This window comes from Phyllostomus discolor, chromosome 4 (assembly GCF_004126475.2).
Source record: "Phyllostomus discolor isolate MPI-MPIP mPhyDis1 chromosome 4, mPhyDis1.pri.v3, whole genome shotgun sequence".
Classification (NCBI taxonomy): domain Eukaryota; kingdom Metazoa; phylum Chordata; class Mammalia; order Chiroptera; family Phyllostomidae; genus Phyllostomus; species Phyllostomus discolor.
The window spans coordinates 196,386,383-196,402,247 of record NC_040906.2 but is presented as its reverse complement, the minus strand read 5'-3'; the positions used below and the strand labels follow the sequence as shown (position 1 = coordinate 196,402,247).

The 15,865-nt window shown below is 45.1% G+C and overlaps 1 protein-coding gene across 3 annotated transcripts in view; it reads right to left on the bottom strand.

Moving 5' to 3' along the window:
- Positions 1 to 15,865, bottom strand: part of SASH1 (SAM and SH3 domain containing 1) — a 299,031-nt gene that overhangs the window by 158,060 nt on the left and 125,106 nt on the right. Inside the window, exon 1 of one of the 3 annotated variants that reach the window (XM_028510425.2) lies at positions 12,959 to 13,834. The exons of the other annotated variants lie outside the window; for them this stretch is intronic. Coding sequence (XP_028366226.1) covers positions 12,959 to 13,123 — 165 coding nt within the window. The 5' untranslated portion in view covers positions 13,124 to 13,834. Of the gene's footprint in view, positions 1 to 12,958; positions 13,835 to 15,865 lie in introns of those variants that run through there. 3 annotated transcript variants of the gene reach the window in all.

The window sequence follows — 15,865 nt, the reverse complement described above, 5'->3', positions numbered from 1 at the left end:
GGCATTGGCCAGCATTTGCAAGAGTACCATAGAGAATATGTCTTCAAGCCCTGGCTGGCGTAGCTCAGTGGATTGAGCTCAGGCTGGGAACCAAAGTGTCGCAGGTTCGATTCCCAGTCAGGGCACAAGCCTGGGTTGCAGGCCATGACCCCCAGCAACTGCACATTGATGTTTCTCTCTCTCTCCCTCCCTTCCCTCTCTAAAAATAAATAAATAAAATCTTAAAAAAAAAAAAGAATGTCTTCAGAAGCTCAAAATTTGCCAAAGCCAAAACTCACCCGGCAATTGTTAAATTGCGGGTACAGAAATGTGGTCTGTTTGAAAAGGATGCCCGGGACCCTCGATCACGCTCGAGGACAGTAGTCCTTGACGGGCTTTCTGGGGGCTCTAAGAGCGTTAAGTCAGTCAGTATCTGTGAAGACACCAGGAAGGGCAAGGAGTGATGCCAATGTAAATAGTACCTTCTGATCCCTAGCGCAGCACGTCTTGGAGCAAGGGAGGTGATCTGCTGACAATCTCTTGATGTTTAAGGAGTCTGTTAGTAGTTCTGGGTCCCTCCCACTTTCTGCAGAAGCTCCTCCACCGCAGAGAGAAGAGCATCCTGCCTTCTGAAGATACGGGCTCGGAATGTGCAACCCTTCAGTGCCGAACAGGAGTTCTCCCATTTAGAATGCCAGTGTGGGGATTACAGGGTGGGGCGAAGGGAGGTTTACAATTGGGAGTATGAGAAACAGAGGTCATTCTTGTATTGTTATGTATTCATTATCGTATTATTTTCCATATGAACAACTATAAACCTACCCTGGCCCCACCCTGTACTTCTTTGTTAATGCTAACGTTACATCACAAGGGCTTAAATCGCTCGTGTATCATTTATGATTCATTTGACACCTATTTACTTCAATGCTCATTCTGCAACCTCAATTTTGTAATATCCCAATCAGGGCGAATCACCACCATGCGCATCCGTGTTATGAGGCGCTTTCAGGAAGTTACCACCTGGACACCACATGCTCCCTAAGTCTGACTGGCAGGCTGTGGAAGGCAGTTAATGAACTGACCGCAGTAGACTGTCCTCACGCTATGCTTTCATGGAAAGTTTTCGATAAAACTCATTCATGATAACACATGCTTTAAAAATGAAATGCTGTCTCTTCCCAGCATCAAGTATTCATGGTCTTTACAGACTTTCCTGAAGATTTCAACTTCCTTCAGGTTTCCTTTAGCATAAGGAAATTTTATCCAAAAAAAACCCCAGAATCCATGTCAATGGCAAATTTATTTATGACAAGCTTACAGTTCTTCCTCAAACCACAGTGAATCCCATTTGCTACCAAATTCATACTGAAATGTGTTTGCAGGTTGCTCTGGGCACTGGTGAGGACATGCGTGTAAAACTTGTAGAAATGCTTGACTCCTAGAACCTGAAGACTCCTAATTAAGATGCAAAGATCCAGGATGCATAATTTGCAACCCTGATGGCAAGAGTGGTTAATTCAATAAGACTCTGGGAAAATATTTTACAGAAAAGATCAACATTCACATGACTCCAGCACTCAAAAAATAAAACCATTAGTTAAGTGGATGCTTTCAATATTTTACATGTTTCTAATAAGTCAACTATTAAAAAGACCTCACATGGTAGTGCCACTTAGTCACAAGAGAACTGAAAATAGCAATCTGAACACCATTAAAGTAGAAAATATATTTTCATTACAAACATCTTCTTGCCTCCAGAAACCTCTGCCTATTCACAAGTGTTACACATTCTCTCTCTTTAGTATAAAAAAATATTTTTTAGCCCCAGCTGGTATGGCTCAGTGGATTGAGTACAGGCCTGCAAACCAAAGGGTCACTGGTTCACTTTCCAGGCAGGGCACGTGCCTGGGTTGTGGGTCAGGTCCCCAGTAGAGGGCACGCAAGAGGCAACCACACATTGATGTTTTTCTCCCTTTCTCCCTTCCTTCCCCTCTCTCTAAAAATAAAGAAATGAAATCTTTGAAAAAAAATTTTTAAACACCCAATTCCTAAAATGTAATCCGAAAGTTAATATTTTGAAGCAATTTGTGCATTTTTAGGGCATTTGATACAAGTTAAATTAATGGTTAACATCAACCCTAAATTGAACATGTAAAAAAAACCAGATCATCCCTCCACTTAAAGATGAAAATGGAGGGGAATTAATTCGCATTCTAACTAATGGAGATTCAATTATTACTAATTCAACGAACATTTATGATCTGCTTACCATATGCCATACAGTTCTAGTGATGCAATTAATCCCAGCAGATCCAATAATGCGGTTGGCTATCATCCTTATTTTACAGATGAGAGATGAAGACACAGAACAGTTTCGGCACTCGCCCAGGCAACACATGTCCACCGAATGCTGAAGCCAGGTTTGAATCTCAGCAGTCTGCACTACTTATTCCCTTTGCTCTTCACTACTCTAAAATCGACCTTTCAGTTTTCTAAGACACTTATTTTTATTTTTCTATTAAATTTATTTGGGGTGATATTGGTTAATAAGATTATATATGTTTCGAGCATACATTTCTATGACATGTATCTGTAAATTGCATTGTGTGCTCACCACCCAAGGTCAAATCATCTCCCGTCACCAAACATTTGACTCTGTTGACCCTTTACTAACCTCCCACGCCACCTTCCCGGTTACATTATGGTAACCGCCATAATGCTCTCAGTGTCTATGAGTTTCAGTTTTATATTCCACATGAGGGAAATCACAGGATTCTTATCTTCTTCTGACTGACTTATTTCACTTCGCATAATATTCTCTTAGTCCATCCATGTTGTTGCAAATGGCAGTATTTCATCTTTTCTTATGGCTGAGTAGTATTCCATTTTATACATGTGCCACATCTTCTTTATCCAATCACCTATCGAAGGGTACTTTGGTTATTTCCATGTCTTGGCCACGATGAATAGTTGAAAATAGCCATTCTAACAGGTGAGAGGTGGTATCTCATTGTAGTTTCACTGTGCATTTCCCTAATAGCTACTGAAATTGGACAGAGGACCTGGACACTTCATCCAAGAAGACATACAAATGGCCAACAGATAGATGAATGATGCTCAGTATCTGAGATGTTTAACTGATTTTTTCTAATTGTTCTTATTTAAAGCAAAAATTTTTATTATTACTTTTTTATTAATTCATTTTTGTTCGAGTTTAAGATTCACCGCAAAATTCAGGGGAAGGTGAAGAGATTTCCCATAGAGCCCCGACTCTCACACATGCAGACCTCCCCCATTATCAATACACCCCACCTGACATTGGGATTTATAATAAGAAATAACATACTTGGTCTTCTTTCCAATCCTAGCACAGGCTGGGCTCCTAGAACTCTTGGAATTTCCTGAGTGATAGGAGTGTCTTTTGTCATTCATTAGGAGTCCCTTCTGAGTGCACCTAAATTTAGGCTTTTAAAGCGACTTAGGGTGGGGGCCCCTACAGAGCTTTGGGATGTGGCTGGTCACCTGAAAGACCAAGGGATTAGAGGACAGGAACTTTCAGTCTCCAACCCCGGCCTCACCTGCAGAGAAGGGAGAAGGGCTGGAGACTGAGTTCTAACACCAATGCCAATCATGTAATCAACTAGGACTCCATAAAACCACACCAGGACAGAGTTCTGAGAGCTTCCGGGTCACGGAGCACGGGAGATGTTGGGAGAGTGGCCGCGCAGAGGTTGGGGAAGCTCAGCGCCCCTTCCCGTACTCCTGGGAAGAAGACGCATCTCTTCTTCCTGGCTGTTCCAAGTAATCTAATAAGTAACCTGGCTAATACAGTGAGTAAACTGGTTTCCTGAGCTTTGTGGGCTCAGGAAAATTTGTTACAGCAAATTAATCGAACCCAAGGAGGTGGTTACAGGAAGCTCCGACTGGCATCAGAAGTAGGGTAGACTTCGGGACTGAGCCCTTAACCTGTGTGACACCCAGTCAGTGTCTGACAGCTGGAGAATTGCTTGGTTACACTGAAAAAACCCCACGTGCCCACCACAGTGGTACTTTGTAAGAACCAATAAGCCTACACTGATGTATCATAATCACCCAAATCCAAAGTTCACATCACAGTTCACTCTTGGTGTTATATATTCTGTGGGCTTGGGGCAATTTACAATGACTTACCCTCACGATTATACAAATACTGTCCCCTTTCTACTCTTCCCTCCTGCCCCTCTAACCCCAGGCAATCACTGGTCTTTTCACTTACCTCCCTAGTTCTGCCTTTCCCAAAAGTCAGTCACGTAGAGGAAGAAAGAGATTCTAGGATAAAGTAACCTCACAGGGTGATCTGACCATAAATTCCTAAGGGGACAAGTTAAGGTGGTTTGTCACGTCCCAGACACACATCCTCCAAGGAAATGCTTATCTCTGCCTCGAGCAAACCCCGCCCACCATTTCTGTGCCTCAAGGGGAAGGCAGCTTAGAAATGCCTCTTTCTAGATCCTTCCTCCTAATGAGACCACCTTTCAAGACCCCTCCTTCTAAAGCATGAGGATCACATAACTATCCCATAATCCAGCCCCCACCTTGCTTTCTCTCTCCTTCACATCATTTCCTTTGCATCCTCTCCTTAATTTCCAATGCATAAAAGAAATGGCAAGGCTGTCGTAATCCGGAACATTTGAGATCTTGCTCTCCAGAGCATGTCGTCAGTTCTGGCTCAAAAATAAGCTCATAAAATTCTCCACAGATTTGGATGAGGCTTACATCAACAGTCAGAACCAGAAACCTCTGCAGGCTGGCTTCTTTCACGTAGCAACAGGCTTTTGTGCTTCCTGTCTTTGGATGGCCTGGTAGCTCCTTTTTTAGTACTGAATAATATTCCATGGTCTGGGTGTGCCACAATGTATTAACCCATTCATCTACTTGAAAGACACATCGTGGTCGCTCTCACGCTTTGGCCATCATAAATAAAGCTGCTATGCACATCTGTGTGCACGTTTCTTCACGGAAGTCTTCTCCACTCCTTTGGGTAGACACCAAGGAGCACTACTCCTGAGCTGAGAAGATTATGCTCAGTTTTGTCATAAACCGCCGAGCTCCCGGCTGTCCGATTCTTCAGTCCTCCCAGCAGGGAAGAGTTCCCGCCGCTGCTCATCCTCTTCCGCACCTGGGGTTCCCAGCAGGTTTGGGCCATTGTTACAACCGTGTGGGACCATCGTACTGTTTTCATTCTTAACCCTGGGCATTTCCACACAAGGGCCTCTGCAGGATTATTAATGGCTTATTTTAAGGGAAGTCCTTAAAAATCCCCTGAAAATGGATCGCAACCTATAGCAAAGATACTTATTTTTACACTCGAATACTCATTGCTTCTACAATAACTTCATATTGAAACACTATTTTTAAAAGTGCCTAAAAAATCATACAGGCATATTTTTTTAGCTCTAGTGAAAAAAAAAAACTTGGTTGACAGGAGATCTTAGGCAAAGAACTACAGTCCACAAAATTAACTAGGATGAATTTCAAAACTAGGCTCACGATACCTACCAAGATTTTATCTTCAATGGCGCTCTTAGTTAAAATGATAATTATATGCATTTATTTCTCTTTCACTTTTACTTCCAGTATTACCTGCGTGCCAGGGGAGAGAACGAAGCTACAATCAGAGTGATAGGCAGATACAATGGACCTTCCTCACTCACGACCTGCTGTAAAACCACGCGAACAATGACAAAGCACCAAAACCAACTATAAATCAACGCCCCATCACAGACACCAGGGAGTGCAGGGGTGTATCTCTACAGGACACAGAACAATAGTCCTCAGACCATGCAGTATAAAGAGAAACGTATTCACGTTTGCACCAATTATCTTCGAAAGGTGAAAGGCAACTAGGAATCCCTTCAGAAAAGAAAGAATATGGATTACAGAAAGGAAAACCTATCTTGTTACCAAGCTTTTGTCTTCTAAGCCATAGAGATAGCGAAATGCCTGAGTCCCTAGTCTCCCTGCTGGAGTGGTCTCTGTTACACGACCTGAGACGCCAGCAAAAAGACAACGTAGGTTATCTCCATGAGCCTGATTCATGCTACCCAGTGAGGCAGATGACGCCACAGTACAAGGGACACGAAACAGCTGGCTAGGAGCAAAGCCAATGAATGAGGAACCCACCCACCATTTTCAGGTCTTATTACCAAAAGCAAATTAATAAATAGATGAGCACACCATCTGAAAAGTGGCAAACCCGTGTGGTCACAGATACATTATTTTGCCTCAGAATTCATCTAAAGATGTGGTTGATTCTTATAGTCTTTACTCACCGGTATTAAATGGTGTAATTAATTCTTAGAGCCTTGGCCTCTATCTCCATTTACAGTCACTACCTTGAGATCGACTTTATTTCTACTGCATGACGAGAATGTGTGGAAGCACGGGGAAGCACACCGTGTATCAGTGGGACTACGATGGTTAGGTCTCAAGTGGAAAGCACTCTGAAGAAGAATACATTCGATAAACCACTAGTTATTGGTTTTCCTCTTATGTCCTTCATGAAATTGAGCTACACATTTGCTTATGAATCAATCTGCACAACTGAATATTCCCTTGTACGTCACTATCCTCCAGAATTAGCTTTGAAAAGATGGGATTAAAGGTCACTTAGCTACAGTACTGTGTGCAAATCATTATAAATACTCATTCCCTTCTTTGAGGACCCATGTCACTCCCTCCACTATATAGTGTCACATAAATATAAATACATCCAGATAGATATTCCTTCAGAATGAAAAAAAAAATCTGGAGACTACCACATCTCTAAAAATTGCTTTCATTAACCCAGCCTGCTCTTGAGCTTAAAAGAATTATCAAAAGAAAGTTACCATGAAGCAATCCTTGATTACTTACAGATACCGAGTGAAACATCGGACCTGATGGAAGCCAGATGACAGATAACTGGTATGTTTCACCACCATTTGGTCCAGGCCCTCATCTTCTCTTGCCTGGATCGCTAAAGGAGTCTCCCTCCAAATTCATCACCCACTCATCACCCACAAGTGTTACTTTTCTAAAACACAGAAGTGATCGTGTCACGTGCCAGTGGAAGATTCTGCAGTGGTTCCTCGTTAGAGTACACTTCCCACTCAGGACCTAGTGCCCTGGTCCCCCTTCAGCTGCCCTGAGCTCCCCCATCTTTACCCCTTTGCTTCTGCCCAGAAGGCACTTCCTCCTTCCTTTCCTCTTTAACCCTCAGGGAGAATGCCTCTTCCCAGCCAAGGCCCAAATCAAAGGGCATTTCTGGGAAATGGTGTCCCTCTGTACCACTCAGCCCCCAAGTCCCCTCTGTGCTCCTGGCTCCCTGTCCACATTGCCCCTGCCTCCTGGGGGCGCTCCACCCACTGCACTGTGGGACCAGGAGAGAAGGCCGGTGGAGTTGCTGTTCTTACTACAAAACTGTCTTTGTGGAAGCCAGAGGCACACAGCTTGATACCTCAAGCAAAATATGTGATACAATGAAAAATAAAATTGCAAGTAGGAATTAATTTCCGAGAAATAACACAAGATCCAACTCCTGGCTCCACTGTTTCCCATCTAAGTGATTTAGGACGGGCATGTTTACCCCTCCGCTGTAAAGTGGGGACAATAACACTCACTGGTCCCAACCAGAGGATCAATTATGGGAAGGGCCCAGCACAGCACAGGGATTCAGTACTGTGAGCTCCGCCTCCTCCCCCAGCCCCGTAGCCTTCTATTAACAGAAGACAAGTCAACAATAAAAAACAGGATGCCAGTAATAAGTCAAGAGGGAAGAATTTCAAAGTAGAGAATGGCAAACAGGGGCAGAATGGGGGAAGAAGGGGAGCATGAAAGGTCACTCTAGGGCACAGGTCTTTTTTGACAGCAAAAGTTGAGCCGGGCCAAAACTATAAAAGCCTTGCCTGGCCTCCTCCCCGCTGGGCTGCAGCCTCTGCTCCCTCCCACACCTCTTCTCTAAAGTGAGGAGCTGAAGGCTCACTTCCAAGGTCTCCTCAGTCCCTCCGATGCATCACCCTGCAACTTCTCCACTCGTAAAAAGCCAGAGAGCTTTGGGTGGGCTAGCAGGAACATAAAGTCACCATGAAGTCAGAAAATTTGAAACTAAGTCTGACTCTCCGATTCCTCGACCTAAAATTCATTAAGTCATTAGCTGATGGGGTTACAGTCACCTACCACCCAGTATGTAAATGACTGCCTTCCAAGGAGTTTGCATTTTAAAAGCTCCCTAGGGATCTCACGAGCATCTCCCCTCCCCCAACATTTCCTAAAATTGCAAAGGAGGGTCTTTTTTTTTTTTTAAGGGACTTCAAGAAATAGCAAATCAGATAAACCTAACATTTATGGAGTGAAGTCTAGTGGATACTTGTGTGCAGACTGCAAAGGATTCAGAGGACAGAGAAGGTCCAGAGTATCCCTACACAAAGGATGTTCTCTAAGCATTGCCAGGAAATGGGTGTAAACCGTAGGAACAGAGCGGGGAGCAGAGGAAATATAAGGTTGGGGGAGGTACCTCTTGCAGGATCTTGCAAACAATAGTCACTTACAAACTCTCTTCCCCTCCATTCCCAGATAACAAGTAGCTCTGAAGGCCTGGCTCAGCTTTAAGCTGACCTCAAATTCTGAAGGGAAAAGTTAAGAGCCAGAACAATTTACCCAATGGATAATCTGTGCTCAAAGAGTGCCCTACCGTATCTAACCACATCTTAATTGCTTTACCAATTCCTACTCTCAAAAACATCTGACCTTCCCCACCCAAAGAAAGAAAGAAAAAAAGAAACAGAAAGAAATGTTGTGTCTGCAACACAGACTAAAGATAATGAGTGAAATCCCACAGGATTCTAACGCGTTTTGCACTTGTAGGCAGAAGGCGAAGCAGGTCCTGGTGAAAGGCGACATGCTTTGAAAACCCAGGCAGGCTGCAGTTGGCAGAGTTCGGGAACAGAAGAGCACATGTCACAAGAATGCCAAGGCTGAACCGCTCAAGGTTTACACACATTTCCCAATTTGCTACTACCGTTCCCAATAAGCACCAGGGCTTTAGTTTGCATGACGAAACTGTTCAATGTTATTAATGCAGGAACGTGAGCCTTTACAAAATTGTATTTTGATGTGGTTTCTGCACATCAAAGTAAGAAGCACATACTTTTCTTCTTTTATATTTAACAAAACTGTGTTCTCAGCACCCAATCAGGCCCAGGCTCTGCGGATAGAAAAATGAGTAAAATATTGACCCTGACCTCCTGGCATTTACAATTGACAATGCTTTGCCAAGTTCATTTTCTCCTAACTCTCTGTGTACATATTCACTTAGTAGCGTTTACTCATTCAAGCACAGCTCAAACAATGTCATGCCATAAATTATACTTATTATTTCTTCTCTACATAAGCATTTTCTTAACGAGTATCTAAAAGCAACTACTTGGTGAGGCACTGTGAAGGCCTGAACTAATTTAAATGCAAAATGGGTCCTGATAAACCCAGGCTCCTGTGTTTACTGAGTGAGACCTCTGCCTCTGGGGCAACACCCAATCACTGAGGGCAGAAACTGTGCTCATTCGCTTAAAAAAGTTTTAACCTAGTTGGCCTTGAGGTTTGTGTTTTACACCTTGGAAGAATCCAAATCAATGAGGCCGCAGCAGGGCCTGAAACCCGGTCTGTTTGGATGTATGTTTCCTGCACTGGCACTACTCCCTCAGGTTCAGTGCTGAAAAACACTCGTTCGAACAGCATTTTCCTAAAATACCGGATGTCATTACATTTCCACCAAGTAGACCTGGGACAGTCAGCAATGGAGAGTCATGGCATCGGGCTCCTGGTGGTGGGGGTCAGAGACCTGGGGTGCGGTCTGACACTGTCAGCTAACAAGGTACACATGCCATGGGTCCAGTCCTGTCTCCTGCCTAGTCCAGGCTGGGAGTCTAGTCTAGGCTGGGACTATGGCAAAGTCCCCTACTTTAAATACAAAATGAAGGAAACGGGGCTTTTAAAAATCTGAGTAAGAATGGAGAATGGCAACGATCAGTGTCTTGATATATTTCCCCAAAGATGCAGTTCCATATAAACAATTAGATAACAGCCTTCTAATAGATTAGAGGACCTTCCTTTTAACTTGGTAACTTTCTCCAGGGACGCACAAAGGAGAGGTAACCCATGTCTTCCAAATTTTACTAAGGAACAATTCTAATGTGCAAGTTTACCTCAAAGGAAAAATAATACTGTATAAAAAAATGGGTAAGACCCAGTGATCCCACTGCTGGCATTATACCCTAAGAATCCTGAAACACCAATTCAAAAGAACCTATGCCCCCCATGTTTATAGCAGTGTTATTTATAGCCAAGTGCTGAAAACAGCCTAGGTGCCCATCAGTTAATGAGTGGATAAAAAATCTGTGGTACAGTTACACGATGGAATACTACGTAGCAGAAAAAAAGGAAGGAGCTCCTGCCCTTCGTGACAGCATGGATGGAACTGGAGAGTATTGTGCTAGGTGAAATGAGCCAGGTGGAGAAGGACAAACACCATATCATCTCACCTGTAACAGGAAACTAAGGAACAAAACAAACGAAGGCAGGGAAACAAGGAACAAACTGACAGGGACCAGAGGGGAGGAGAGAGAGGGACAAGGGAGGAAAGAAGAGGAAAAACCTAGTTACAGGACAAGTATAAATGACCCACGGACTTGGGCAACAGGGTGGGGACTGACTGCGGGAGGGGGCCAGGCAGGGGAGCTTTTGGGGATTGGGAAGGAGACTAAAACAACTGTAATGGAACAATAAAAAATATACATCATATAGAGAATAAGAGATATTGTTGTTCATTTTAATGGTACTCCAAAGTAGGTGCCACTATTAGTAATAAATAATAAATTAAAAAGACAAGAACAAGACGGATAAACATTAAGTGAGCATAACCTATTTGGGACAGTCTTTCCATTCTTGTCAGCCTCACACTGAACCGGTTCAGTAAGAAGTACATGTTTCCTTGCCCTGGCCGGGTAGTTCAGTTGGTTAGGGCGTCATCCCTACACACCAAGGTTGTGGGTTCGATCTCCGGTCAGGGCACATATAAGAAGCAACCAATGACTGCCTAACTAGGGGGAACAACAAACTGATGTTTCCCTCCCTGCCGCCTCTAAAATCAATCAATACATTTAAAAGCAGGTCTGAGTTCCTCCAGCCCCACCCCATCCCGTAACTCAGCCAAAGAACACTCTGCTGCAGCTGACCCAACAGCGCCAGGATCTGCCAGAGAAAGGAGAGCACATTTCCAGGAAGTGCCACCTGCCAGCGTTCCCCTCCCAACCACCCTGAGCCCACACTTGCCTTTAAATGAGCTCCTCCAACTCTCCCTTCCCCAGCCTTCGCCCTGGTAAGGCTGCAATGTGATGTTATCAAACCCACATTCTTAGTGACTGATAATGTTCAATGAGATCTAAGGCAAAAATAAGATAAGCTGTCTTCCTGCTAGAAAAACTTAAGAAACAATCTGCCACCACAACTTTCAATGTTCATTGGGTTTTCCGGAATTTCACTGAAGGACTCTCTACTCATTAGTAATGTTCGGAAAATGCAAGGATGGGGCGTTTAAAATGTAAAAGTACGTTCGTTTTTAAAATATCAGCGAGTGAGAAGAGCCAACAGAAATCTTTGACTAGCCTGCCCTGGTTCTCCACACAGTGATAATCATAAATACCAATGGACCCTGAAAATGGAGTAACCGGGACTTCGGCTAGCAAAAATCAGACACGAAACCATTTGCAGAAAAAAGAAAAATGGAGAGCTATCCTTTCCTGAGCACCTACTACGTGCCAGGCAGTGTACTGACTACTACCAATACAACAGGCTAGCTACATCTGGGCAGACCTAAAAAGCACAGCTCTTCTGCCCCACTTTTCAGGTGATGACACTGAAGGTCAGAGGGAATGAAGATCTTGGTCCTATCATCAGTGAGTGGCAGTTGGGAACTCACCAGGCTAGCTCACTCTAAAGCCTAAGAGCTTCATTACTATGCTAAGAACAATATTGTTCATCCTTCCAAAAAGAAAGTTTCTTTCTGAAAACTACACCGTCCACTTGAAAAACCAAAGATCCCAAGGTATCTCCTGAGCCTTTTTCGCAGATCCACACAACCGCCAACTCCAAATCTCTAAGCAAAAACGGACTTTTTACAGGAGGATTAAGATGTCTGACGGTAACAGTGCCCTCGGCGGATCCGTCTGCCCGCCTCCCCGCCGCTCCATCAAAGTGAGCCAAACAGCCCCAAGGCATCGAACCTCCAGCAGCTGAAGCCTCATTCCCCACGCTGAGCTATTTTTCAGAAAGCATGCCAAATCTACGGGCGGTTTGAAAACGTTACTGGACATTTCAAAATACATGACAAAAAGACACTTAGCAGAATAAGCCCCTTTGTGTTTAGTCCCAAACATGGAACAACAAATACCCTGCAATTCTTCAAGCTGGAAAACTACAAACAGACTAAGTAAACTTTTTGGTGGTGCTGAGTAAGACTTTGGTTGTTTTTCTCTCCTGGTCTGACAACAAGTGGCGAGGAGAGAGACATCAGTCAGCCTCAGGCTCGTCCCAACTCCCACTGCGCCAGTACACCAGCCAAACACTATTTATTGACGTTTACTCTTTGAAGGACTCTCCCGAGCAGCCTTTGCCACACCAACTTCTCAGCAGGTGTCCCAGATTAAATTGTGGACCACCACCCGATTGTTTAAAAAAAAAATCTTTGATGTGATCTGTCGCTGGTTATTTTTTAATTAGGGTTGAAATCCTATGCCGTGTGTAAATTTAACCCCCTAAGAACTGGGGCCAGAGAAGGACGACTCCAAGGAGCGGGCTGGCCAAGTAGGCGCGCGCGCGCAGGGAGCTCGGGGTCGCAGAGGGGCTGCCCTGCCCCGCCGGCCCGTAACCGTCCCTTCCCGAGCCTCCACTGCTCCAGGGAACTCACCAGGATGCCCATCACATCGGCCCAGAGCCGGGAAAACGTCTTGGACATGCTGGCGCCCGTCTCGGACTCCTCCGTCTCGGGCTCCGTCTCGGGCTCCTGCTCTGGCTCGGGCTCCTGCTCTGGCTCAGGCTCCGGGCCTGGGGCGGCAGCTCCCGCATCCTCCATGACCGTGTCCCGCACGCGAGCGGTGCGTCCCAGTCCCTGGAGCACTCACGCCCCTCGCAGGAGTGCAGCCGGGCCCAGCGCCAGGTCCCCGCCCGCCGCGTCACTGAGCCGTGCCCCCGCGCTGCATCCCCCAGCAAACCCGCGGGGACCCCTCGCAGGCTCCCGCACCTCGGCTCTGGGTGGCGGAGGGGTGCGCTACTGACAACTCCAGGAACTTTCCCACCCCGGCTGCGCGCGGCCACAGGGTAGCTGGAGGCAAAGTTCGCACCACTGAGTTTTACAGCGGGGATTACTGGCAGGCCAGAAGCAATTAAATCCTCTGCGAAGGCGTTTCTTCCTGTGACGGGGACCGACTCCCTAAGCCACGCGACTCACTTCTGCCAGCAAGTCTGGGCAGGGCCCCGCAGGGGTGACCGTGGTGCCTCCGGAGCTTGGAAGGAACTCCCCGGGACCCCTCTCTTCAAAATGAGCTCTTCCAGCTCCACATGACTCTCTCCCCTCCAAGCTACAGAAAGCGTTTAGCAACAAAAGGTGCTCTGATGTCAGGCTCTTTGCATGGAAATGAGCCACAGACAGGAGAACAAATCGCCTGTTGAAAGAGCAGCCGCGCTGCAGCCTCCCGCCAGCACAAGTTTCCAATCTCGCCATTCGGTGAAACATTTTGGTCCCAGAAACTCCAAAAGCTCATCTTTTAAGATACTCCTGCCGAAAGAGTTCACAAGTAATCAGTCACAATCCACACCTCACCCCTTGGGAACTCAGGCGACCTAAGGAATTACAACTCCGCCTTTGCTGGCCAAGACTTGGTTGAAAAACAAGTGTGAAAGCTCGGGCACGAGCCATTGTTTGTATCATTTTCATATTAAGAATTGGGACATGTTGGTCCCTGGGCGCCCACAATGCCGCGCACTGCTAGGGGCTTCGGCTAATTAGGAGCAATGTCCTTTGGGTTTTAGTCGCCCCTTTACCGCAGGGACAGAGGGAAGGACCATTTTCAAAACTTAAATGTTATGACTGTAGCCATTGAGCCAATCCACACTGGGGCCCTGTGTTTTTCCAAGGACGAGATCCATGGCAGATTTATTTTATGAGGGAAATAGCCCTCAGGAGGTAGTACCCCTGTTGTGATCCCTTCTTTAAAAACCACTCAGAATTTTCCCTGGGCTTTGACAATGCATGCCACCTTTGATTTGGCGATTGATCACTTTGTGAAACAGTTCAGAAACCACCAGGACCCTGCCCTTATGGGAAAGGGTTGAGGGATACAAAACAGGAAAAAAAAAGGCAGGTGAGGTGCCCCAGGGGGAGAGAGAACCCCTGCTGGTTCTAGAGGCCCCTCCTGGTGTTGCTTTTTTCTTTTGAACCCACAAAAAAAAAAGAGAGAAAGAGAGAAGGGATTAAGAGCATGTCCTGAAATTCCCTTACTAAAAAAAGCACTCATTACTGGGATAACTACCAATGCAAATGAATGAATCTCCCTTACAGAAAAGTTCAAATTTTAAAAACTTTTTTTGAAACTTATTAAATGTGCCAGCATAATCCTTGATGACAATACTTATGCGGAGAAAGAAAAGGAAAAAGAAAGGTTTCCCTGGATGATAAGGAAGCATTGTGTTGATGCAGAAAGTGCCCGGGGAGCTGAATGAACACGACCGGACCTAGTGCTTTCCGGTGCTGATTTCGGAGATGCTCGTAATCCAAATAAATGCAGTGAAAGTAGAGGTAGGCTTATTATTATTGTTATTGTTATTATTATTATTACATCTATAAAGACATGAAAATAAGTAAATGATGGAAACTGGTAAAATACCCCTTTAGAGTTGATTCTACTGGTATATTTAAGAATTTCAGTGTACAGTGTTAGCCTGCCTTTCGGTACTTGATTAAATTCAAGAACATACAAAGAACCGTGCTGCCTCTACCAGTGGGCAGCTTGGCCTCTGCATAAATAAATACTTTCTCCTAAGAGACTGGGCCGGAGTCCACCAACAGCGGGGCAGGGCCTGGGGAGGGGAGGGCCGACTCTCCGACACCAATCACAAGTCTTTCTCTTAACTCCTCACTTGAGGTGGGGGAAGCACTTAACCTTTGGAGGATGAGAGGCACAGCTTCCCAGTCTTAGACAGGGCAAGACCGCACTCCTCAGAGGTGATATTATATTTTAGGATCATCTAAAGATAGGTACCTTTTAACAGCAGCACATGCATACGTATCAAGACACTTAAACCTTAGCCTGCATGTTGGCACCTATAGAATCAATCTACCCTCAATATTTCAGCTGCTTTTCCTTGGTGCTCCCTAATAAATGGGTAGAAAAATGAGATAGTAATATTCGGGGCGACAGGGTGGGGGGAATGTTGAGAAGAGTAATTTTATGTATTTATTTATGTATGTATGTGTGTTTTTATTTATTTATTTATTTTGCTGTTACTTTTATCAGCATTTACTTTAAGCTGCATTTACTTCTGAGGCCTAAGTTTTTGTTTCTTCAGTTTGTTCCGGGATATCTTTTTCTTTTGTGCAGCCCCCTCTCCTGGTTTAGGATTGTCTCCCGTGTGGCAGGAAGAGCTGATGTGTGGGTGAATCCACCCACGGGGTCTGTTATATTCTGCCCCACATCCTGGGAGCTTTGCTCACCTGGACGTGCTCAATGACCAGAGAATGCACCTCTAAACCCTCAAGTTCAGTATTACTCTCTGCATTCTTAAGCACGTGCAGCAAAAATTCAGCACTTTTTTTGGG